Raw genomic sequence first — 25,394 nt, forward strand, 5'->3', positions numbered from 1 at the left:
TAATGGGTATTGGGTCATTAGTGATACGCGAGATTGGGCATTGTCGTACATCATGAGGACATCTTGTCTGTTCACTGCGATGACTGTCTGAAAGGAGCTTTACTTGCATTAGTTCCGCACGATAGCATTTTTTATTGGTGGTTTCCGTTTGTTGAAGGAAGACGTGGTGAATAATGCCACCTGAGTTCCATCACATACGCAGCATAATCTTTTCGGGTGGAGAAGTGATTTTGGGCACCTCCTCATATTCAACCAGTGTCTCAATCGCCGATTAATAGCATGAGAGATCTATTTTTTATCACACTTTATAATATTATGGACTATTTTTGCTATCATACCTCAACAGGAGAGTAGACTTGTCAGGAGAACAATCGATGGTCCTTTTTCACTTAAGTAAGTTCATTGGGTACTGATGTATCCAATTTTTTCACTTTCCCTATGGCATACAGATGCCGAATCACGAGGGTACGATGCATACTGAACGTTAGTGCAGGCGTACACTCATTTGAACAAGGATCAGTTCCAACACTTATTTCAGGGTATCGTCAGAAACTTGTGGTGAATGTCTATGTACCTTTATATCCAAGAAAGTGTTAACGATAGAAAATTCTACGAATCAACGACGAATGGCCTTTTCATTTGTAGTTTCTTTAAAGGCTCTGGTAATGTTTTTCAGCCTCGACCTGAAATGAATGATGGATTTGAATTCGTACAAATAACACTGCAAATACGACGAATTCCTGGTTCACTTTGACTGTCCACTACTTCACACTTGCAGTGGTAGAGCGTTCACCTCTGGTGCTGGGGATCCCTGGTTAGATCCCAGCTTGCGCCGTGTGGACTTTGTGTGGACAAACACCGTGCTCGTGGGTTTTCTCGGAGTTTTTCCGTTTCCTCCCACTTTCTTCATTCCACCATTCCACTCATCTCTCATCATCACCGTCTCCTTTAGCCTAACCATGGGACGTAAAACTTAAAGATTTCATTTCATTTTCATTTACTTCACATCCCATAGCGTTATCGCATCTTGTCATTGACAACGCATTAGCCCTAACATGTCATATGCACCAAACCCACATATAAGTTAATAAATGTAATTATATCAAAGAATGATTTGAAAGGTAACCACAACTTTTAATACTTACAAAATACTGTTGACTGAGGTTTCTTAAGATTTTCAACTTTGTCAATAGATATGTCCTCTAAGTGGATGGACGTAGTGAATTATTCGTAGTGTTTGGTGTTATTACTTGATTAGATCATTTATGACATAGTTTTAATTTGAAATCGAAGAAAGGGACACATGTCATTGGAAGAAAATAAATTTTGTGTTCTAATTTTTTAACTTTTCGCCATAATTAGAACAATAATGTTAGTTATTTATATTCGATATGATGTTATTTTTGACGTGACAGTCCGCTTCATAAATCTAAAGATGTTGGAACTACTTTCACTGGATAATATTTTCTGAGTGCTAGAGAACTAAAAGAGAAATCGTTGTTTATTTTGAGTTTTGGAATCATTTAAGAAATGTGAAAAAGTAATACTAGACTAGTGAACATAAATAAATGATATAGGTGAGAATCTTCAAAGCAATGATAAAGGTTGCTAATTCATTGTTTATTTATTTATGTATTTAATTAATTTTACCGTGACAGTATATAAAACAAGTTTAAAACTTAATTTAAATAATATAATAGTGCGTACCTTTATTCAAATATTTACCCAGCAACCTGCTTCTTTCCGCAAACTCTCTGTTATCTCACTATTTTTATATTATGTAGCAAGATAATTTTTTTTTACTTGATGTTTTCAGTCGTACCTTTTAACATGACTGTAGATAGATAAAGTTTGAAATTTTATTTTAAAAGAAATACATTAAAAAAACTATTTTTAGCTTTCAGCCGCAAAGTATTGAGTTGTGTGTACTCTTATTTAAAAAATATATATATAAATAAATAAAAATGAAAAACAACATAGCTACTTGTTTCGTTTGCCAAGATCTGTAGTATTTCACTAATAGTTTACGTAATGTAGCAACATAACATCTCTGCTTGACATCATAGGTTGGTTTCTGTGATTTTCCAACTGCAGCATTGTCAAAATATATATTAGTTTCATCTGAGTATTGAATTGTTCTTTATCTTATTTCTTTAGGTTTATAAAGTTACGAGTTTGGTTCACGTTTGTTTAAATATTCGCCTCATGTAACATTTAGGAACAAGTCTATAATAAATATTTACTAATAATTAGTTCCGTGACCTAAGAAACCGAAGATTCATTATCAGATCTTCCTTGTACCTAAGTAGCTAATGTTCTTCCTCACGACTAAATGGCTGTTTCCTCTCATGGCTAAATTGTTAATGTTCTAGCTACATCATAAGTAAATTGTTAATGTCCTTCTGTATGGGTAAATAGTTGGTGTTCTTCCTCATGGTCAATTGGTAATGTTCCCCCTCATGGCTAAATGGTTAATATACTTTATCGTGGCTAAATGGTTAATGTTCAGCATCATGGTTAAATGGTTAATGTTCTTCTTCATGGCTAAATTATAAATGTTCTTCATCAATGATGGACACTTTCGATCCCGATTTTTTGTTACTCACATACTTTTATGTTTGTTTTGCACTATTATACTCTATGTCTTAACAAATAAAATACAATCTTAATTTTGCTTGAAGATGTCATATTTATAGTATGTGTGTACGTTTGTGTACACTAGGGTTGAGAGATTGCTACACGGGTGTAGAGTTGTAAGATCCCGTCCTGGAAGTATTGTTGTATGACCCTTCTGCTGGATGTCAGAAATGGAATCAGGCGGCTGCCCTTTCAGTTTAGGTTTAACCCTGTGGAATATAAAGAAGTATGCTGGTACTAGGTCGGCGGAATAAGGGCGTGGTTGATGCAGGCAACTTGTTTCTTGGCCAAAAGCTGCTTAATTAGAATAGCCTTGTGACAAGGACCGTTGTCATGGAGGAGGAGTCACTAATGAAAATCAAGAACTTCTGGTCTCACACGTCGAAGTCTTCCGGTCTCACATGTCAGAGTGTCTTTAACAACGTAACATGTATTTCTTTCCTATTGAGTGACAGATTTTCTTTGATTCTTGGACTTTTTGCATTTTTTTCTTCAGAATAGAGTAATTAAATGTCCTTTCGTGTTATAATGGGAAAGAAGAGTAGAACTCGTTTTCCATTACTAGTTACATTCGTAATTATATATTAATGATGTTGCTTCTCGTAAGTTTTACAAGAAATATTGTTTATTCTCATTTTAAAAGTATTCGGATATTGAAAGTGATGCAACAATTTATGAACAATATTTTCCAAATAATATTTCATTTTCTGTCTCTTTAACTATTCTTTGAGCCAAATTTTTGTATGTTTTTTCAATACCAATACGAAATGTTCAGCGTATTATAAAACAAAATTCTTCCAGACAAAACGTATAAAAATATCTTGTAACTGAATGCAGCTTTTGAGTGGAGGCACAAAAACTGTTTCGGAGTTGGAGGATGTGCTGGCATTGGGATACCCCAGCTAGTACCCCTCTGCAAAAATGCGTAGGACCTAACAAATATTGGGTTTCCTTGTTTAGCAATTCGCAGTGAAATGAAAGAAAAGAAAAAAGAACTTAAAATTTGCGTTTGTTTCCATCAACGAAGTTTCATAATTTTCGCTTTTTTTTTGTGACTTTATTTTTTAAGAATTACCTTCGCTTTCCTGCGGCGCAGGAAGAAAAAGTCGTAAATGAGATCTCCATCATGCTCATATGTTGGTGTTGTAATCTTTTTGACCAAAATCCTTTGGTTTAGAAACTAGGAAAACAAACAAGTACCTTCTTGCTGACGGTTCATTATCACATGTTATTCATTTGAATAGAGGAAGCTGACTGAACGGATCGACTATGTTTAGATATTAAGTATGAAATATTTTACATGTTGATACTAAAACATAAATTAAGTGGCGTAGTCGGTAGAGCATTCACTTCTGACATCAAAGTTCCTGTGTTCAAACCATGGATGCGCGGTAATAATTTTGAGGTAAACAAACACCAAATGAGCGGGCTTTTCAGAATTCTCCCGTTTCCTCCGCTATTCGTATTCCTTTCGTTCTTACGTCATTAACTCCGTAGTTACTGTATCGTTCGTCAACGTTAAAATAATGATTTAATTTCAAATATAAATGTCAAGCAATGAGCTTTTGTCTGTCAGTAACCGTAAGGCGGCATCGGGAATTGTGGAACTACGAATTTGCAATGATTAACTTCTTTTACGCGTGTAAAGTATGTTCCGGGACAAGATTTTATCTTTCTCAGAAATAAACTGTTCTTCGCTCGCTTTCTGCCCAGGGAATTTAGTTTACTTTCGATATAATATTCGTTTGCGGAAGGAAAGTAGGATTTTGTAAGTACCTAAATGTGCGAAACTAATAGTTAACGCGAAGTAATAAAGACATTAATAAACGAAGTTCTAAATGAAATATAATAAACTGAGGATGAGTGTATACGCTTTATTGTGTCATAGGCTCGCTATCGTGTTTCATTGTTTACGTGTTTTAGTTTATCGTTTTCATTCCTTACCTTAGCAACTTAGCAAAGCTTAAATGCCTAGAGTAAACAAACAAAACAAAACAAACAAACAAACAAAAAGAAAGAAAAAAATGTGTCCCTAAAAAGGAAAAGTAACAGCAAATACAAGTTAATTTGATGCAGTGGATGGAGGCGGCGTATATGACAAAACAAAAAATATTTTATATAATCGTCAACAACAGGCTTTTATTTACGACAGCTTATTATTATATAGAATGGGGGTGGGGGCATGGTGGTTTAGCGTGGTTGTTTGAGTTGTGTTCTCTGTCATGGCTAAATGGTTAATGTTCTTCCTGATGCATAAAATAGTTAATATGGCTAAATGTTTCATGTTTTTCTTCATGGCTGAATGGATAATGTTGTCCCCTATTATCCGTGTGTTGCTGGCAATTATGTTTTTAACTACGTATTTAATTTTACGTTCTATGTTTCTGCTATGTAGACTAATAGAATCGATGAAAAACAAATGAATTATTTTCGGCATGAACAGTTTCTTTATCACTTTCACACAAAGTTGTTCTTCAGTTAACTTCTTAATTTACAGAAATTTGAGCTGAAATTGTCACATACATTGCGGTGTATTTAAAACATGAAGATACATTTGAGCAGGACCTAAGCTATTTAAAACTTAAGTAGGATCTGAAACTTACAACATTAGTATCATTTACCTGATTCTACGTCATTACCGACCGTAAACTGGTAAAAAATAAATAAATATTAGTTAATGGATTATTTGACTTTAATAGGAGTTATATGTTCTTTCCTTTTTTCTTTATTTTTTATTCATTTACGTAGTCTATGTTCCTGGGAGAGTTCCAGGATCTTCGAGAAAAAGATGCATGGCGAGTGAGGAGGCCTCCTGAAATAGTGATTACTTTGACTCCGCAACAGGGGAGCAGTGGATTGCAAGAAATTCATGCACAGATCGATTTACATGTTACATATTCCGAAAAGTATCCGGATGAGTAAGTAACTTCTCAATGTTAATATTTAAAAAAAAAATGTTAATAATTTTGTTAATTTAAACTGGTATTTGAATATTACAGTATTTTCGTGGGTTTCTTTTACTTCATGTATTATGTATAGTGGGTAGTTTTACATAGATGTATTTTCTGAGAAGCAAGAATAAAATAGCATAATAGTTATCATAAGCCCTCATTCGGGGCATATTAACAAGTAGTAGGATTTTTTAATTCTCATAATGTTTTCTGCGCGCCAAATGGACACCGGGAATTATTCCATTGTAGCGGCGAAAATAAGGTTAGATTAATTATTTTAGTTTTCAAACCTTAGAAAGTTAATATTAACTTTGACTGTTCACTATTATATTACTTCACTCGAAAATCATTGAGACAATATAATGTTAAAAAGTTTCAGCTAAAAAATATTTTATCAGTAATGGTGGTAATCAGTAGCCAACGCCTATCTTCATTGGGATACTGCTTCTCATTACATCAACGAAATCAAACAGTACCAGTTTGGTCAGAGGAAAGATTGTCTAGCGTTATGAAGATAATTGGGGAGCTATTTCAAAGAAAGAAGTAGCAAACTCCTACTTCTAGAAAGTATAGTTCTCTTTATTATGAACCAATTTTTAGAATATTCATTTTATTTTGTGGAATGGACTTAAAGAAGTGCATTTAATTTCATTTCTTCGTTTTCTTTCATTTTAACATTACAATGGACTCTTCCGTGGGAACCGGAGCGATAACATACTCTCACAAATTCTGCTTATATGTCACAATAATACTTCAACCAGTGAGAGTGTATATATAGACGAACTGAATAAAAATTTTATGAAATGAGGGTTTCGAGATTACTTATTACACCTGGGTTCTAGACCCGTGGACGGTGCTCCATGAGGGAAGCAGGAAGAGCGACACGTGATTGCAGAATATGGCTGACAGATAGAAGGACCTGTTATAAGTTTTTTGAAGAATTTTCTTTTTTTATTCTTTTTAAAACCCCTATATTAGGTGGTTCGAAAAAAAATCTTTTTCTTTTTTTTTTCTTCTGGAACGCTATAGTGCGCAAAATTTGCCGTTGGTATAGACAAAAAAAAATCAAAAAAAGAAATCTTTTATTTACATATCTTCCGGTCCGGCATCGCCACTGAAATTTTAAAAATCTGGTAAAAACAATAAATTTTCAATATTCTTTTAAAACGATTAAAGATATGATGATGACCATATATGGGCTAAAGGTTTCTTCAAGTATGTAAAAACAACGTTAAAATATATGAAACATATTTATATGTTATCCTCTAGTTGCACATTGCTGTCCAAAATTTACAAAATTTGAGAGTTTAACATGTTTTATATTTTCTTAAAACAAGTAAAATAAGGACGCTACTCATTACGAGGAGGTGGCTGCATTTGGAGTTCCACTCACACCCTACACAACTAGCCATCCAGTGATTAGGGTGTTATTTACAATTGTGTTTACAAGTTTATAATTTTACACAATTTATCCATTTCAAATTTCCAGTTTCCCCTTTACTTTCAAACTTAACTTGTTTTGGTCTATTACTAATTACTTTCAACTCTGATTTACGAGAAAATATAGGCATGGATGATCTTGACAGTAGTATAGCTCTGATGAAACCGTCTCTAGCACTGTGTCCACACACTCTACCGGAAGCTTCCTTCACAAGCTTAACGCATCTTTCGACAGCATGAGAACTTCTTGAAATTCATTAGGGTTTGGAGTCTCTGCTTATGAACTGTCTTATTCCGTCATTAGTCAATTCTCTTAACAAAGGAGGAGAAGTAAGATTATAAGTATCCCATTGTATTATTTCGGTGTAGTCTGTAGCTCCAAAGTTCAGATTTGGTGGCATAAAATATCTAATAGGATCATTTTCAGAAGCTGTTTGCCTTGCCTTCAAAATTTGTCTGTATCCAAGCTCTCGAATGTGGTTTCTATTATCAGCGATCATCGCCGAAAGTAAATTTTCGGGTTGAGCAAAGTAAGCGTTCCGTTCTATAACGGGGTCTACAACACGTTTGAGTTCTTCTGGCAAATATCACGTTTTCTGAATGATCTCGTAAACATGTTTTAGACCTTCAGTCAAATTGTTGTTCATCTTAATGGCAAACCACATAGGCATATATGACTTTAAGATAAAGGTGACAATTTGCTTTATATTATCTGAAGGACTTTTCACACTAATGTATAGCCGCAGAACTCTATTAGCTGTAGTGAGCCATCTTGAACGTGACAAAGGGCCAGGGTCACGAACTGAAAAGTCTTCAGAGCAGTGTCCTAACTGGATGGCTTTTGATATGTCCAGTAAATTCAGGTGGTCTTTGCTAAGTATCTGTCTACTTCAGGAATCACACAATTGATAGGTTCAAATTCAGTAACTGGTAGCTTTTCACACCGAGTTAGATCTCTTCCAATTGCTCCTGAATAACCTGCTGGCCCTGTTGTCATGCCATCTAAGTGTTAGAAAAGGTGGCGGAATGGAAGTTCATTAAAATGAAGTAGACAAATACTCCATTGTAGAGGGTCTTCTTACATGTAACTCGACGAATGACACCATTTCTTCAGCCAGTATTGGTTACAGTGTCGTCACAGCCGATCACTTCTAATTTGTCAAGTGATAAGCCATTTTCTGAAAGATAGGATGTAATGCTGTTGGCTATATCAGTTGCTGAGCTGGAAGAGGGAGAAATATGTCCTATGTAAGTGGAGCCAAGCTCCTGGATTAAAGTGTAATGATCTTCCTTTGATGTTCTGCGAAAATGTTTTCCTCCAACTTTTTCAATAAACAATGTCCCGTCCTTTCTTCCATAGAAATAGAGGCCATACTTGTTCACTCGTCTGGCTTTCCAGATTAGCTCGTACACAGCTTTTCTCTCTTCGCACTTTGCTGTTGTCCACAACATAGAAAGTATCTTATTCGTTAACCAAGCCGATATCCTGCAATACACTGGAAGCGATGACAGCAGTTGCACGTTCAGACACGCCATAACAGTTACTAGTTAAAGCTGTAGTTTTTAAAGAAACTCTCATCTGCTACTGTGGTTTATCCTGTGAAGTTGAAGGTTGTGGTTTGGTCACAGTCGTCAGAAATTTATATATCACAAATTTCCATGGATAGGTCTACTTCATCACTTTTGCATGACTCTGGAAACTCACTTCTTTTCCTTTGAGAGTTTTTACGCTTGTTTCTTGCAGTAATTCTTTTTGTTTCCTTCAAGTCCAAAGAACTGATTTTTCCAATACCGTATTTTCGTTGCAAGTACGCAAATCGTAACTCCAGGGCAGGATTTTTTTTTCTTTTCACACCTGCAGTTGATAAATATGGGGCACACACACGCATTTAGAGTTCTCTTGCAGCTACAGTCATCAACAACAATAGGACATTTACATGCAGCGATGTCAAAAAGCGAGAAACCCTACTCCTTGAATTTCTCGAGTCTCAGTGTGAATGCTGGTTTGTTTTTGTCACGATTTTATGATATTCTGAGCTTACAATAGGAATTATAGTAAGCGTTAATAAGCTGCGCCACTCTGTACTCCGTCAGTTGGAATGGACGCTTTATCATACACGCATTTAATTTTGTTTGCTACTGTTGCCGCTACTTTTGAAAAGGGTACACTCTTGTTGTTTGTTTTAATAACAAAGTTGAATCTCTCGTGAAAGCAGCAGCCTGGACATCCTCATGTGTTAGTAGCTTGTTACTTAACAAGTTTCGTGGGTGACCAAATATAGGGCACTCAAAGTCCCTTCTAGTTATTACACCAGCGCCTGCTGTTTTCGGCGCATCCATCTTAGTAGCAATGTACTTTCACTCGCATTCACAAAACCGTCTCAATGATAATAGCACAAACAGCCAACTGAACTGACATAAGAACACATACGTATTAACGCGAACAACACAACAGTACTCTTCGCTCAATAATCAGGTCTATGGCAGAGTGACAGTTGACAACAGAACACGAAACGACGGTCGACGGGCAAGTGCGCGCAGCCACAGAGAAAGATCGCACACAGGCATGCGCCTCGTCCTATCAAGTTGAGTTGATTTGACTTTGGGTTTAACGTCCCGTTCAGCAGCGAGGCTATATGAGACGTGGGCCTACTGATTAACGTGGAATCCGAACCACATGAGCTCCCGCCGGGAATCGAATTCGGTCTCCCACACCAAAGGCGCGTACGCTAACTGCTTAGCCACGGAGGAACTCTCTCGTCCTATCAACACCAAGGTCATTGCGGCATGCTAACTTCCAAAATATAAGTGTAGCATCCTCATATCACTCGTTTTCAGGAAATACGGTATAAAACATGTTACACTCTCAAATTTTGCTAAATTCGCAGATTTTGTATTGTACGATAGGGGAAGTATTCTACGAATATAAGTGTAGCATCCTCATATTACTCGTTTTCAGAAAATACGGTATAAAACATGTTAAACTCTCAAATTTTGCCAAATTCGCAGATTTTGTAAATTTTGGACAGCAATGTGCGACTAGAGGATAACATTTAAATATGTTTTATTTATTTTAACGTTGTTTTTACATACTTGAAGAAACCTTTAGCTTATATATGGTTATCATATCTTCTTTAATTGTTTTAAAAGAATATTGAAAAGTTATTGTTTTTACCGGATTTTTAAAATTTAGTTTTTTCTTGACAATATCAACGGCAAATTTTGCGCACTATAGCGTTTCCCCCCTATATATATATATATATATATATAATAAGTATGTAAACTGAAATTGTCAATGAATTAAATACAAAAGGTTCGATCACATGTATATGTGATTCAGTATTTTCCTCGGTGCTAATTATGTGCATTGTCCGCCTATACTAGGTTTCATATTATATTGCTTATACTGAAATTAAATTACTGAAGTTACTGCTCATAACATAACTGCTAATATTGTGGTTTATTGCGGTTGCTTGTGGTGAGGTTGGAACAAAACTTCGTTTTGTTTGAATCACATCACAGTTGGCATTGTAGCAGTGTTTGTGTGCGGATAGTTGTGTATGCATTCAGGTTATTATTGGCGAAGCTGTCAATGCACATTCGCTGGACCAATTCCAAGTTCGATTCCCGCAGTTCGGTTCGATACCCGCAGTAAAAGTCAGCGTTAACGGCAAGAGAATTCGTTATGCTGACTACACATCACCCCAAAGGCATGAGTCCCACAAGCTTGCTGGTAGATAGGTCCTGAGGGCTGTTGCTCCAGGATTTTAATTTTTAGAGCAAGTGTAGATGAAAAGAAAACCAAAAGGCGGCAGTCATACATCTAGTGGCGCTACTCATCAGGCAATCGTTTCTGATAATGTAAGGCTAAGTTGGAATAAATCATAGAAAGTTGGACATCATGATTTCCTTACTATATGTATTAACTAATTGTCTCACATAATAAATAGATGGTTGTTAACTTGACAAAATGCTCGAATCCTTCAAATGTGTGATGCACGGATTACATTTTTAATCATCATATAAATGCAATTAAATGGAAAACAAAGAAGAAAGTAGTGAGAAATCATTTCGGTAGAATTTTCAGCTAGTGAATTCGCAAGAATATACATTAATAATCCGCCACTAGGAGTTTGTGATCCGAATCAATGTTCGCTCCGTGTAGTGTCTTCGTGTTTCTTCACTATTCCTGAAACGTATTACGTATTAATTTTAAATTTTAATTTGCCCAACAATAATTGGTATCCTAATTTTAATTTGTAAGATGCAGTGTATGAATGTTTCTAGGTATTATTGTTTTCTGTTGTAGAGTTCCTAGTATCGAATTAGAGAAGAGCAAAGGTTTATCTGCGAACCAAGTGTCAGAGCTAAAAAGACAACTGGAAAAATTAGCTGAAGATTTGAAAGGAGAAGTAATGATATTTGAGTTGGCCCAACATGTACAGGTATAATTGGATATATATATATTATTATTATTAAGTGTTCTGCCTTTTGGTAGGTTTTGGGACTAATGAGTTTATTTTATTTTATTTTAAGTTTGGGCCTGGAAATGTTTGTTCCACTTTTCTCGATCTTCTTCTTCGTCTTTTAACTTCCAATATTTTCTGCTATTTTTGAAATCATTGATCAGTTGTGTTCTTCTCCTTCCTGTTCCTCGCTTTCCTTCCATCTTTCTTTCTATGGTGGTTTGAAGAAGATAATTTCTTCATAAGATTTATCCAGTCAAATTGACTTTCCTACGAAGTATGCTGACTACAAGCTTCATCTTCTCTCCTATCCGTTCTAAAACATCTTCGTTTGTTACTCTCTCTCTATCCATTTCATCTTCTTCATCTTCCTCCAACAACACATTTCTAAGCTCTAATTATTTCTTCTCTAACTTCCGTAATCTCCAAGTCTCTGAACCATACAGTTCAATCCTCTCCACATATAGCATTTGACCAACTTCCTCCTTAGTCCAATATTAAACCTGCTGGTTAAGAGTGATCTTTTCTTGTTAAATGCTTCTTTGGTTATGGTTATTCTTAACCTGACCTCTTTGGTGCAATAAATGTCTCACTCAAAATACTTCCCAGATACTTGAAATTATCGACTTCCTCAAGTTCTCTTTGTTCTGCTCTGACCCGTAAGAGCGCGTTCCCATGGGATGAAACATACTATATTTTTGTCTGACTCCTCTTCCAGTCTTGAATCTTAGTTTCTCCCCCATTCAAACGAAACTTCATTCGTCGTCCTATGTACAGGTTGGGAATGAGTCGTTGGTTTCTCCAGTTGATCCCGATTTCTTTAAGTATTTTCAGAAGTTTGGTCCAATTGATCCGGTCGAAAAGTTTTTGCCGGTCGATGAAACACAGGCGCAACTCTTCCGTTACGTCAAGAATTTGTTCTGATATAATTCTCATCAACCCAATAGCATCTGGTGTTTTTTCCTTTCTAGAATCCAAATTAATCTTCCTCCAGCATCCTTTCAATCTTACTTTCCAGCCTCCTTCAGTATGCAGGCAATAATCTTTCCAGTGCGGGAAATGTGGCTAACGGTTCTGTGATTGCTACATTTCTTTGCTTGCTTTTTCTGGGTAAAGCATCCATTGTAACATCAAGAAAATCCTTTGACCATTCTTCACTCAGGTAGATCGTGTTAATAAGTGAAATCAGTATTTTCATTGCATTGTCTCCTTTTCGCCTGAGCAAATCTGCTGATATATCATCGTCTCCAATGGCCTTCCTTCTTCGCATGTCTTTGATGGCTTGTACTGCTTGACTTTTCAATATACTGGGTCCTTTTTCTTCATCATCCACCTCTTCTGCTTTGATCGCAATATCTTTGGGGCGGTTCTTCTGATCATACTGATCTTTTATGTATTCTTCCTAAATTCTAAGGATTCTTTGATGGTCAGTGACTGCATGATCTTGTTGATCTTCGATTCCAAACGTGCATATATTTTTGTCAGCTTTCCCTTCTAATTATTGTGCTTTCTGATACATCTTGCTTTCTGATGTGCTTTCGGATCCTATCTACCGCGCCTTTAAGTTCCATTATTTCTTCACATATGTGTTCAATGTTCTTTTGCTTTTTCTGTCTCTCTTCTTGATTCATTATTCAGCCTTCTTTATTCTTTGATGTCTGGTTTTCACCCTTCTGGGTTCTTTCATTTTCTTAAACATCACTTCAGTTATCCATGGTTTTCTCGGTGCACTTTCTATCCTTCCAGTGTTATTGTGTAGTGTGTCTAGTAGAATTTTTCCCCAACTATTTTCTACATTGCGTGTCGTATCGGTCATTGCACGGAATTTTTCTTCAATTTTCTTTCACATCACTGTCCATACTTCTTAGTCTTCCATTTAAAATAGTAGCCACATAATGATGTTAGTAATATGCCACTTAATATCTTCCAGTTTTTCAACATCCAAAACCTCGTTAATTTTTGGAATAGTTTGTGTTCCATTACTAGTGACAAATTAGCTTTAAAAAAAAAAAAAAAAAGATTTGAAAGCTAGGGACAAAAATGCTTCAAAAGATATAACCAGGGGGAAGTATACGAGGATGCTAGAATTTTACAAGACAGGGACTATATATATATATACATATCAATTATCAGTACTTCTTCCATCAATCGATCACATTTAAGACCATATGGAAGAAGGAAACAGTGTTATTAGATCTTTTTATATTTCCTTGTTTAAAATCATGTAAAAGTAAAGTCATGTTTTGACCAAACAGGGTGTAACAGCTCGTTATTTACAACACTTGAAAGGTGATTTTAGACATGAAAACAAGGAAAACTGTCTATGTAACACAAAGTCGAATACTGCAGAGTTACGGGCATCCGAAAGTGTGAAGAAATGAATGTCCACTTGGAATTGTGGCAAACGACGAGTCATAGAAATGCGGCACACAACGAAACAGTACCTAGAGAATCCAAAGGTGCAATAATCGGTTGTGTACACTGAGGGCGCAAGGAATTCTCCAAAGGAAGAGAGGATTCCCAACAATTTTCTGATGGATACATGAACCAAAATAAGCTTAATGTAACACCGTGCTGGAGTGCATACGACATGCTTTGATGGATATTGATAGTGTAAGTCGATTCAAGATGGCGGACGAAACATGTTGTGCGGGATTGCATGCCAACACCCAAGAAGTACACGCGCACAGCTAAACAGCGAGTGACAACACTACATGCCAAATAAGGACAGCATTAACGTACACAGGCGTATCAATGTGCATAATGATCCCAGAAAGTGGACACATATATTTCAAATACTACTACGCAGTGAAACAAAAACAGTTCATTGTAGACGGTGTTGAAACTGTCCACCATTCATCTGAATACACAAATGATGCCGACAAAGCAGGTTTTGTCTCGTGCAATCAAACACGTCTGGCGTGTCGGAAATAAGAGCTGAAGCTGCGACAACTCGGGCAATGAGATCGTGGGATGTTGGGACAGGGGTTTCGTATGCAAGTTGTTTCATCTCTCCCCACAGAAAGAAATGAAGCGGTGTGATGTCAGGCGAACGAGGTGGCCATAACACAGGCCCACAACTACCAATCCACCGCTCGGGATACGCGTCATCGAGGTCAAAATGCGCAGGGGCATTGTCGCGTTGGAACCACATTCCCCGCCTAAATGCCAAGGGCAGGTGTTCTGAAAGGCTAAGACCTAACGGAGAAATGTGAAGTACATGTCAGCACGAAGGCGGTTAGGCAACACGTAAGGCCCAATTAGATGGTCGTGCACCAAAGTGGCATGTGAATTTTTCGCATCCCACACATGACTGTTGTGACTGTTGAACACACCCGTCGTGGTAACACAAAATCCGCAGTTTGACGTAAGTACCATTAGCAAAAGTCCACACGGCGGGGAAGGCCTTCTGGCAATTTCTAATGTACTTTCTTCAACTTGAATGGGTACAAAACTTTGTCATGAAGGACGTACAATACATTCATATGACTGGCGTCTGGTCTGGCGACAGTGCTCTGGTGTCTGGGCTATACCACGTGTGCTGGGTTGAGGACAGGCCTGAATTGCCGCAACAACTTTCTCTTCAAACCTAATAGTTCGCACAGCTTGAATTCTTCCAGTATCCATTTGAGGTCTCAGAATCCTGTTTCTCAAAGACGAAGATCAAGCCGTTGAAAAAAAGACGTGCAACGGTACTTGTCGATTAGAAAACCTATTACTATACAACCTCCTCGTCTCTCAGGTATTACTTCTTACTTCCCCATATATGAGATACATATCAGCCAGCTCGGATAGTGAGAAATGTGCCATCCTGGCTACAACGCGATACCACCTACAAACATCTACCTCAATTAACACCAGAGCACTGTCTTCCAGTTGCTATATTCGTTCAAATCACATGTTCCACAACTGCCCACTTTAACTCAGGAACGTAATTTGATGTAACTTGGCATCTGCCATATACACACTACCTGCAAAATGAAGCACTGCAAGCGTCACACAAAACTAGCTTAATAAGACCACTAGCGGATTGCCTACAAACTTCTTGTACATGTGGTGTGTTTGATAGAAATGAAAAACAAAGCACTGCTCTTTGTTTTTTTCTATTCGGTGCTCGTCTACAGGCTTGCGGGAGACTTGTATGTGGGTTGGTAGCACTCCATCACCGTCCCCTCCCCCTAAATGTAGGTATAACTCGTGCATTAGAAATGATGGTGTTCCTTTAAGCATGTACGTCTTATACCTGATGAAGTTAGCCGACATCATGCATATGTCCCCTTAGTCACCCACAAACTGGCCACGAAAGGTGACAGTAGGCCGCCCTTATTTATTTAAACGCTCTTTATGAAATTGCAGCAGCTTTGACGATGCCGGGTTTGGGAAGGGGACGGATGCAGGAAAGGTATCGTCCTGGCATTGCCTAGTGTGACTGATGAGAAACACTGCAAAACCCTGGTCAAGGTGGCCACCGCAAGATATCGAACGCCGGCGTAACGACTGGAAAATTGTTTTTACCCAACTGATAATGTTCTTGCTATTGCAATCAGCATACCATAGTGTGTAATATTTGTAACGCCATCACTGCGAATGTGGTTAACTACCTGCTTCATGTACGCATGTACTTCTTCCTGCATATAGGTATGCAACTCCGCACATCATGGGGACAGTTTTCCTTGTTTTCATGTCTAGAATCACCTCCCAAGTATTGTAAACAGCGAGTTGTTACATATTTGATTCGTTGCATTTACAATTTACTTCATATATAGTGAATGACTAAATCATGTTATAGGTTCCGGAGACAACCTTTGTAATACAAGCAACATACTTGCTTTTATATGATATATATAATCTTAAAAATGTACGTTGGAAAATAACAATAATAAAAAAATAGTTCGCTTTTTCCGCCAACGTCTGTTTTGAAGTTTCTTACAAGAATCGATGGTGAATTTGCTTTAAACAATTTGGTGTTAGTCACAGTGGTGGTTTTAAATTCTCAGGTAAATTGTTTGATTTTTGTTTCAGAAGTTTTTGTACATGCACAACAAACCGGGTTTCAAGTCTTTTTATGAGGAAATGATGATTAGGCAAAAGGAACAACACCAACATCAACAACTTCTAAGAAAATTAAAAGCTGAAAAGGAGGTACGTGAATACTGATGAAATTTTACAGTACTGTATGATGGGTATAATGACAAGTAATTGTTTTGGTTAAATACTTCGGTTTCGTGTTAGCAGGACTAGTTCCTCGAATCATCAAAGAATTAATCCGAAAGCCGGTGTTGTTGCTTGCGTAAACGAAGAGCGAAAATCGTTATCTAGCAGGTCCAAAATGTAGTAGACTTACAAAGATGAGTGTCTTATCGTAAATCTGAAATGTCTACATTTGAATTGATAATGATCACGATTATTACTTTATGTATATATATATATATATATATAGCAAGAAAGCTTCCAAATTTTTCTTTCACCTTTACAAAATTCATAGTTCAGGATTTTTAATTTCTAGATTACATGCCATAAATATATTTCTTGTTACTTACTAGGGAAGGTCGCGGGGTGTCACTTTGACTTCATATCGATACTATGCTCATTCGATTCCTTTCTACATATGAAAAAAATTAGGCAACGGGGCAAATCCTCGATCACAAGCGTGTTCGAATTACGAGCGTTAAAGTTCAAAATTGAAGAGAGTTTGCTAAAAGTTTGAAGTAACTTAAAAAAAAAAAAAAGCTTCATTTTTTATATCAGGGGGTTTTCTTGGGTTCCCAACACAGTGGTGAGGTCAAAATGTACGTATTTTGCAAGATAAGGGCACTTATTAAAGAGAAGATGAAGAGTAATGGGTCATTCAAACATGCTTGTGATCGAGGATTTCACCGGTTGTTTCATATGTAAAAAGGAGTTGAATGAGCATAGTATCGATATAAAGTCAGAATGACACCTCGCAACCTTCCCTAATTAGTTTATCGGAACGAAAAGCCCAAAATTAAATCCGGATCAAGAGATTTATTAAAAAAGGATGTTGTAAGTAATTTTATTTTAGAGTAAAATATAAGATAAGGGAAACAGAAAACTAACACACATAATTCACACTTGGCGTAAATAACACCTACTGCAGTATCATTGCTGTTCATAATTGAAGTTACAAACTAATCATTATTAACCTTTCCCGAGCGCTCAAGCCTTTGGTGTATGGGTTCTCGGTTCAACTCTTGATGGGAAAGCCTTGAAATATGAACGTATTATAGGGGTTCGGATTCCATCTTAAAACTGTAGAACCATGTCTCATATAACCTCGGTACTGAGAAAGACGCTAAAATCCAATCACCGAACCAAGTTAGGTATTAGAAATGAAGAATATTTTCATAGATGGTACGTTTATTTAAATAGTTGAGATTAATAGTTCCTAACCAAATTTAAACCTAAATGTAATTATTCCCGAAAAAGGTAACTATTAAATACATAGATTAGATGTTTTATCAGAAAATGTTGCCCTGGCAATGTTTGAAATTCTTTCATGTGCATGTGGATTCTTAATTTGCAAAACAAATTTACCTATTTTATCTGTACTAGCTGTAATACTCATGTATTTCAAATATGTTCGTGTTCATTTGAAAATAAAACTGCTCTTGTAATTCCAAATTAAAAACTTGTATATGTATGTCTTTCTATGCAGTACGCTGAATTTTCAGCCGCTTTTTTTTTTTTTTTTTTCAATCCAAGTATTAGGATGCAGTGTGAATTTAAGTTGGTTCCGATGTTCCAAAATTTAACACGGTGACACTTTGATGTTAAACTTTTCATCTGTCAAACAAGGGAAAGCTTAATAAATAAATAGCATCGTGTTTGAAACTCCAGGCAATTTTTTAGACTCCTATAATTAGTCTACTAACTTCAAACTAACCTAAAATATCTCCTCATCCATTTGATACAAAGCTGCATTTGATACGAAGCTGCAACTCGGATCAGCTGAAAATTCAGCGTATTGCAAAAAGAAGAAGAAGAAAAAAAAACAATATTCAATTTGGTTTTAAAATGTGTCTGTTGCAATGTATTCCAACTCATTACATAAAATATCAGTGCAACGACAAACGGAATATTGGTGATATCCGAAATTAATTTGTTTTTGTGAAATTATGTTACACTGAAATAAGTCAGTACTCAAGAATCTACTTGTTGCTGTATTTGCTTCAGGATCTCCATTACTTCAGCATGAATTTCAGACAAAAAAGAACTTCGTATTTATTAGATGAGAGGAAAATTAGGATATACATATACACGAAGTAATACGATGTACAATAATTGCAAGAAGTATTTCAGTAATTTTTCAGCATATTAAATTTTTATGTAAATTTTTATGAAAGATTTTAATCGCCAACCACCGCACATGAATTTAACACAGATTACATTACTTCGTGACAGAAGAAAATCTTTCAATAAGTTCATTGCCTACGCAAGAGCTATACTCTGCCGATCTAATCGCTTTGAGGTACGTTTTCCACTTCCACCTCATCAGTGATTTATTTTTTCAGTATATATCGGAGTTCACAAATGAAATTTTCATTTGTTTTACTGGAAGTTCGAAAATCGATTAAACGAAATGCTTAAACACACATTAAATTTATTTATTTATTTGCCTGTTCAGCATACAAATGAGAGTATTCTCGAGTACGCATACAGTTGTCAAAATTACAGAATAATTATATATATATATGCTATAAAAATTTTCAAAAGAGTAATATATAAATAACCATGTATTTTATGAACATACACATTCATAACATAATTAACAAAAAAACATTTATACATTGCCTACAAAAAACTCATTTACTGAGTAATAACACTTATCTGCTAAGATCTTATGAAGATCGAACTTAAACACAGAATATCATTTATTTTGCTTTAGAAAGTCAGGGTAACTTATTGAAATTTTTTGAAAAAAAAAAAAAAAAAAAAAAAACGAGAAATTTTAGGGGATAAGATGTAAATTATTATATCGAGTATTGTATTTATGGACGTTACTGTTTCCAATAAATAAAAGTTTATTACTCACGATAAACAGGATAATTTTATGTAGATACACACAAGGAATGGTAGTATTTTTTGTCCTCGAAAGAAGGGCTTGCAAGAAGTCTTTGGTGACAATCCAAACACAACCCTTAGTGCTTTCTTTTGTAAGCGCAACGTGCTAATACATTCAGTAGAATAACCCCAAAAAATAATATCACAGCTTATTAACCCTTTGGGGATCTTATCGTACATTTTGTACGATACGCATTTTTCATCGTACATTGCGTTATTTCTCTTCTATTTGAGCTTTTTCGTCCGGTATTTTTTTTTTTTTTTTTTTTTGGTTTTTTTGTTTTTCAAGTCCAGATACATTGTGGAAGACATTACGTATGGTTTCAGACCGTCCTGCGTCCAGACATAGGAGGTGATGACGTCATAATTTTGAAATAAAAATTTTCCCTTATGAAGACGTCATAATTTTGAAATAAAAATTTTCCCTTATGAAGCCTATGTTCATTATTTTTTGGCGGGCTTATTTTTTCACGTAGAAGATTAAAATTTTGCACAAACATTCAGTCCACCGAGTAGTATTTACCAGATTTTTTGTTCCGATGTCAGTGCTAAAACAGGGGGGAACCAGAGGGGCGAAAAATCCCGTTTTTCAGGATTTTCCCGCCTCACATACAGGATGGGGACACGTGAGTCATACCGACTGAAAGGCAGTTCCATTCTGAAGAGAATGACGGTCGAATCATTATCCTAGGGTAATGAGGGACGTCTCAGGGATTTTTTGAAAAATATACTTCTATATAGGGAAAAATGGGACATGGTGGGTATATTTTTTTTGGCGGGCTTACTTTTGCACCTAGAAGATTGAAATTGTGCACAAACATTCATCCCATCTAGTAGTATTTCTCAGATTTTTTTTCAGATCTCTGCATTAAAACAGGGGGGGTCCAGAAGGGGAAAATATTGAAAAAAGGGATTTTTAGACAAAAAATCTCGTTTTTCATGATTTTCCAGCCTCACATATATGATTGAGACACGTCAGTCATACCGTCTGAAAGGCCGTTCCATTCTGAAGAGAATGACGGTCGAATTATTATTCTAGGGTAATTAGGGCCGTCTCAGTGAATTTTTATCCAAATATACTTCTGTATAGGGTAAAAGTGGGACATGGTCGGGAAATTTTTTCTGGCGGGCCTATTTTTTCACTTAGAAGATTGAAATTTTGTACAAACATTCAGTCCACCAAGTAGTATTTACCAGAATTTTTTTTCCCGATTTCTGCGTAAAAACAGGGGGGTCCAGAGGGGCAAAAGTTGAAAAAAGGGATTTTTAGACCAAAAAAATCATTTTTTCTGCAGAATTTTACCGCCTTACATACATGATAGAGACACGTGAGTCATACCGTCTGAAAATCAGTTCTATTCTGAAGAGAATGATGGGCGAAACATGACCCTAGGGTAATTAGGATGTCTCAGGAAATTTTTTCCCTGAGATCATGGTGTTTTGCGGTAGTTTTGGGCATGGTGGGAATTCCTGATAAAATTTCTCCCGCCCTTACTATTCAAGATAGAAACTTGAAATTTGGTACACACACTTAGTTTACCAAGTACTGTTTATCAGATTTTTTGGAGGTCTCTACGTACACACAGAGGGGGGGGCCAGGGGGGCCCAAAGTTGGACAAAAAAAAATTTCCCCTCAAAATTTTCCCTTCGACATCAATTTTCCCTCTCCTGGTATATGGTATGGGCATGCAAGTGATACCATTTGAAAGCCAGCTCTATTCTGAAGAGAACGAGGTATGAACAATGATCCTAGGATAAATAGTAACGATGCAGTAGCTGGTTGACTGAAAGTCTCAAAAATAGCCCAAAAAGCCAAGATCCGGAAAGGGTTAAAGAATAGAATTTTGCACAGTACACTGAAACTAAAGCCTGTGTTGTGACATTACCCCTTAATCTGCGGAGACCGAAACAAATACTACTTAATTTTTTGTTGAGTTGAGAAATATGCTCATTCCAAGTTAGTTTCGAACTAATGGTGGCACCAAGAAATTTAGTTGAAATGGAGAAGTCAACATTTTTGTTATTTACCACTACATAAGGAATGAATTTATTTTCCTTAAATGGAGAGGGGCCTTAATATAATTTCGCAATTTCGCAATTCTGAACATTTCATCATATTGGTATTCGTTACACTGACCTTTTACTATCATTGCTATATTTTCAGATAGATGTTACATAACCATAAGTTTTATTCCTTCTCTCATTCTTTTAGCGTCAGGCGATACAAGAAGAAGTGCAACGTAAACAGGAAGTTCTGAAAGAAGAAATGCGAAGAATAAAGGAACAATCTAGGCTTCCAAATCGAGGACAAGAGGAAAGCTCGTCGGAGGAGAAATTTCAATGCAGTGAAGCGACACATCCAGTTGAAAGGAATCGAACTGCTTATTCACGAACGAGTTCAGTTTCTAGAAAAAGGTAGGAAATATACTAATATTGATATTGTGGAGAGTTCTTACCTTGATATACACTGGTACTTAGATTATTTTTGGTAGATTTCTTTGAAGTGGCGGAGAAAAAAATAAACACAAGTTAAGGAAAAATATAAGGTGTAGGGATATGTGTAAGATATTTTGTATTCTGCTGAAAAGTTTTGTAACCGTGATGAACTGATGAACCGCGTTCGGATTGAGATTGCTTCCTTCACACCTCAGATGTTACAAAATATGTGGAGAGAGATTGAATTCAGGCTGGATATTGTCCGAGTTGAGTTGAGTTGATTTTGAGTTTAACGTCCCGTTCAGCAGCGAGGCTATATGAGACGTGAACCTACTGATTAACGTGGAATCCGAACTACACGAGCTCCCGCCGGGAATCGAACCCGGGTCTTCCGCGCCAAAGGCGCGTATGCTAACGGCTTAGCTACGAAGGAGCTCTGGATATTGTCCGAGTCACGAATGGAACTCGTGTGGAGTTATACAGAGTTACAGTGACTTGTAATTAAATCAAAAAGCTTTTTAAGTTTTCCTTCAAAATAATGTTTTGTTTTTCCACTGTGTCTTACCATATTGAAACAACACACTTTTAAAAACTTTCAGTCTCATTTCCCGAATATAACAAATTGAAAAGTACATGTTGTAGCGCATGAACATGTTTAAAAAAGTTTCAAGTAAATCCATTTTCCGATTTTACTATAGAAAAGCTACGAGTTGCCATATAAAGTTTGTTTTTTAACGAAGTTTTTTAGTTAATGGAAGTCAGAATTATCTACATTGTTTTCTAAAATTACATATTCTTTTTCTTATTATACGTAGTATTCGTGCCAATACTCGATTTATCGCACTGAGATACAAACTCCTAGACATGCCCTTCGGCGCAAAAAATCGGATTTGATTTTCACCAGGAGCTCATATGGTTTGGATTCCACGTTAAGCTGTAGATCAATGTCTCATATAGCTTCGGTGCTGAAAGAGATGCTAAAGCGTAATCCAGCCAACCTTAGACAGTAAATGTAGTGGCGAAATGGGTGTAGTAATTCATATCTCGTTAACATTTTATTTTTGAGCGACAATAGGAGAGAAGGAAGTATCGTGAAAAATTGGAATTCGAAATTTCAACAGATTTGTACGCCCCTACGTGCAAAAAAATTATTTTTGACTGTCTCTTCTTCCTCTGTTCATTCGTCTCGATACAAGTACGCTCGCCTAGAGACCATAAGATATTTATAATATTCTTTAGGGTTCGAATTTTCTTCCTACCCCCAAAATAAGGGTAGTTTAACAGCCAAGGACTTTCACGAGTTTTATTTCTCCGTCCAGAGATGGAGTTAGCATCGCAGTCGGTCTTGCCTCCGCTCGCAAAAACGTGTGTGAAAATGTTTGTTGTTTAATTCGATGTTGCCATCTCAATAATGAAAAAGTGTTAAATACAGTCAAATCAGTTGACAAATAATGAACATAAAGAACATAATTGTTTTATATATACACAATTCTTCTGTATATATATACGTGTATGTTTGTGTTTATTGGTAAAATAAGTCATAGTTTTCGTCTAATAATAAGAAAACAGTCTATAACATGTCATGAAATCTCAAACACCCTCCAATCGCCCCTTTTTGTTCCAAGCCTCGTTTAGAAAGGAAAACGCCTGTGGGGGCGTTAAGCCATTGTTAAGAACCAGTGATCGAAATAATGAAAATAATTTCAAGATTCTCATCATTATTCGGACCCCCTTGAAGTCTCAGAAAAAGGGAAAAAAAGTACTGAAAGTTTTTGATAAATGGGAATTTCTTGTTTTATCTTCATTCTTGTACATTTTCAGAATACGAAATACCAGTAAATTAAATACATTTAAGTAGAGAAAAGGAAGAAATGAAATGATTACTTGTTCTGTATTGCTTGGTATATAATGTGTTTCTATGGAGTATCTGATACGTTTTATTATTATTATTATTATTATTATTATTATTATTATTTCTCTGTGCACGAAAACGCGTACCAATGAGTGCAATATCGCGCTAATACACTTATGTTATTTTTATTTTTGTAAGTTACCCTTTAACTTCTTCCTTCTGTTCCCAATATTTATATATTTTCAACCCATCAAGTCTTTTCTTCTGTTACGAAATAAAATACTAATGTATTTAAAAACAGATTTTGTTCGATTTAGAGATGGAAATTGTACAGTAATTTGGCTGTCCGCAGATGTACATCAAAACCCGATTACCGTACGAAAAAGTGCGATAATTTTAAATCTTGAGCTCTTATTCCTCAATATAGTCCTAAAAACTATTACTGTTTGTAATAAAACAGTAATACTACTTTTTAAAGAAGGAAAACGTTCCGTTTAGCTGATTTTGAGGAAAAAAGAAAACACTACTCAGCCGAGTAAGGAAGTTTAAAATGTCGGGGGAAACCTATTTTATTACGCTTCCCTAACAGATAGATAAAGGGAGTAAGGCATATGTTTACATCTCCCGTGACTGCAATATTACATAGAATTATTTATTCTTTTATTCATGTTTATTTATACATTATGTTTGGAGGGTTCATTTCACATATAAAATACAAAGAAAATTTATATAGTAACTACTTTATGTACAAAAAGATTCTACCGAAGGCGGACCGTAGTCAGTCAGCGCCGACAAAAGAAATAACTAATATACTTATTTTCTTTGTTTGTAATATTGCCTCCTTTTTGTTTTATTGAGGGCTGCAAAATGAATCTTATGTACCCTTGACGCCCCTCAAACTCTATCAGAATTGAGGGAGGGGCACCCCTCTTGGTCTTTCATCTTGTTACGCCACTTATTCTGCTGGACAAAATATTTTCTATTTATGTCACTGAATACTTGTCAGAATCATTTTATTGAATAGTTTATTTCCCAATAGTATATGCCACACATAGGCGTAAATTGCGCCCCCACAAGCCTTGCGGCCCAGGGGGCACATAACCAAGGGCTATGGGGACTCTGAGGCTTCAAGTTACGCTACTGTTGCCACATATGTTATAACGTTTAAAATATGGTGGTATGTTTTTAGCTGAATCTAATATAATATCTTATAAATCAGAAAACAATCTTAACAAATCATGAAACTGTTATTCAAAAGAGTACAGTAATGTTAAATATGCCTATATAAAATTTTGTTTATATTATTTATTACGAGAAACCGAATTCAGATATAGTCTTCACCAGAGACGTACGCAGGAATTTATGTCGGGGGGGGGGTCGAAAGTTTTTGGGCGGGTTCAAATACAATTTGAGGCTAAATTATATTAAACTTTGTAAATTTGCCCCTAAAATTAGACTAAATTTACAAAAATGTCGGGATATTGGGGGGTCCGGACCCACTCCCTGAGTACGTCCCTTGTCTTCACAATC

At 36.1% G+C, this 25,394-nt stretch overlaps 1 protein-coding gene across 4 annotated transcripts in view; it reads left to right on the forward strand.

Moving 5' to 3' along the window:
- The window catches only part of Gcn2 (eukaryotic translation initiation factor 2 alpha kinase Gcn2), a 239,244-nt gene that overhangs the window by 13,558 nt on the left and 200,292 nt on the right, over positions 1–25,394 (forward strand). For all 4 annotated transcript variants that reach the window (XM_081730836.1, XM_081730837.1, XM_081730839.1 and 1 more), the window contains exons 3-6: positions 5,386–5,555; positions 11,338–11,473; positions 16,517–16,636; positions 21,789–21,991. In XM_081730836.1, the coding sequence (XP_081586962.1) occupies positions 5,386–5,555; positions 11,338–11,473; positions 16,517–16,636; positions 21,789–21,991 (629 nt within the window). The remainder of the gene's footprint in view (positions 1–5,385; positions 5,556–11,337; positions 11,474–16,516; positions 16,637–21,788; positions 21,992–25,394) is intronic.

Source organism: Thermobia domestica, chromosome 11, assembly GCF_964235325.1.
Source record: "Thermobia domestica chromosome 11, izTheDome1.hap1.1, whole genome shotgun sequence".
Lineage (NCBI taxonomy): Eukaryota > Metazoa > Arthropoda > Insecta > Zygentoma > Lepismatidae > Thermobia > Thermobia domestica.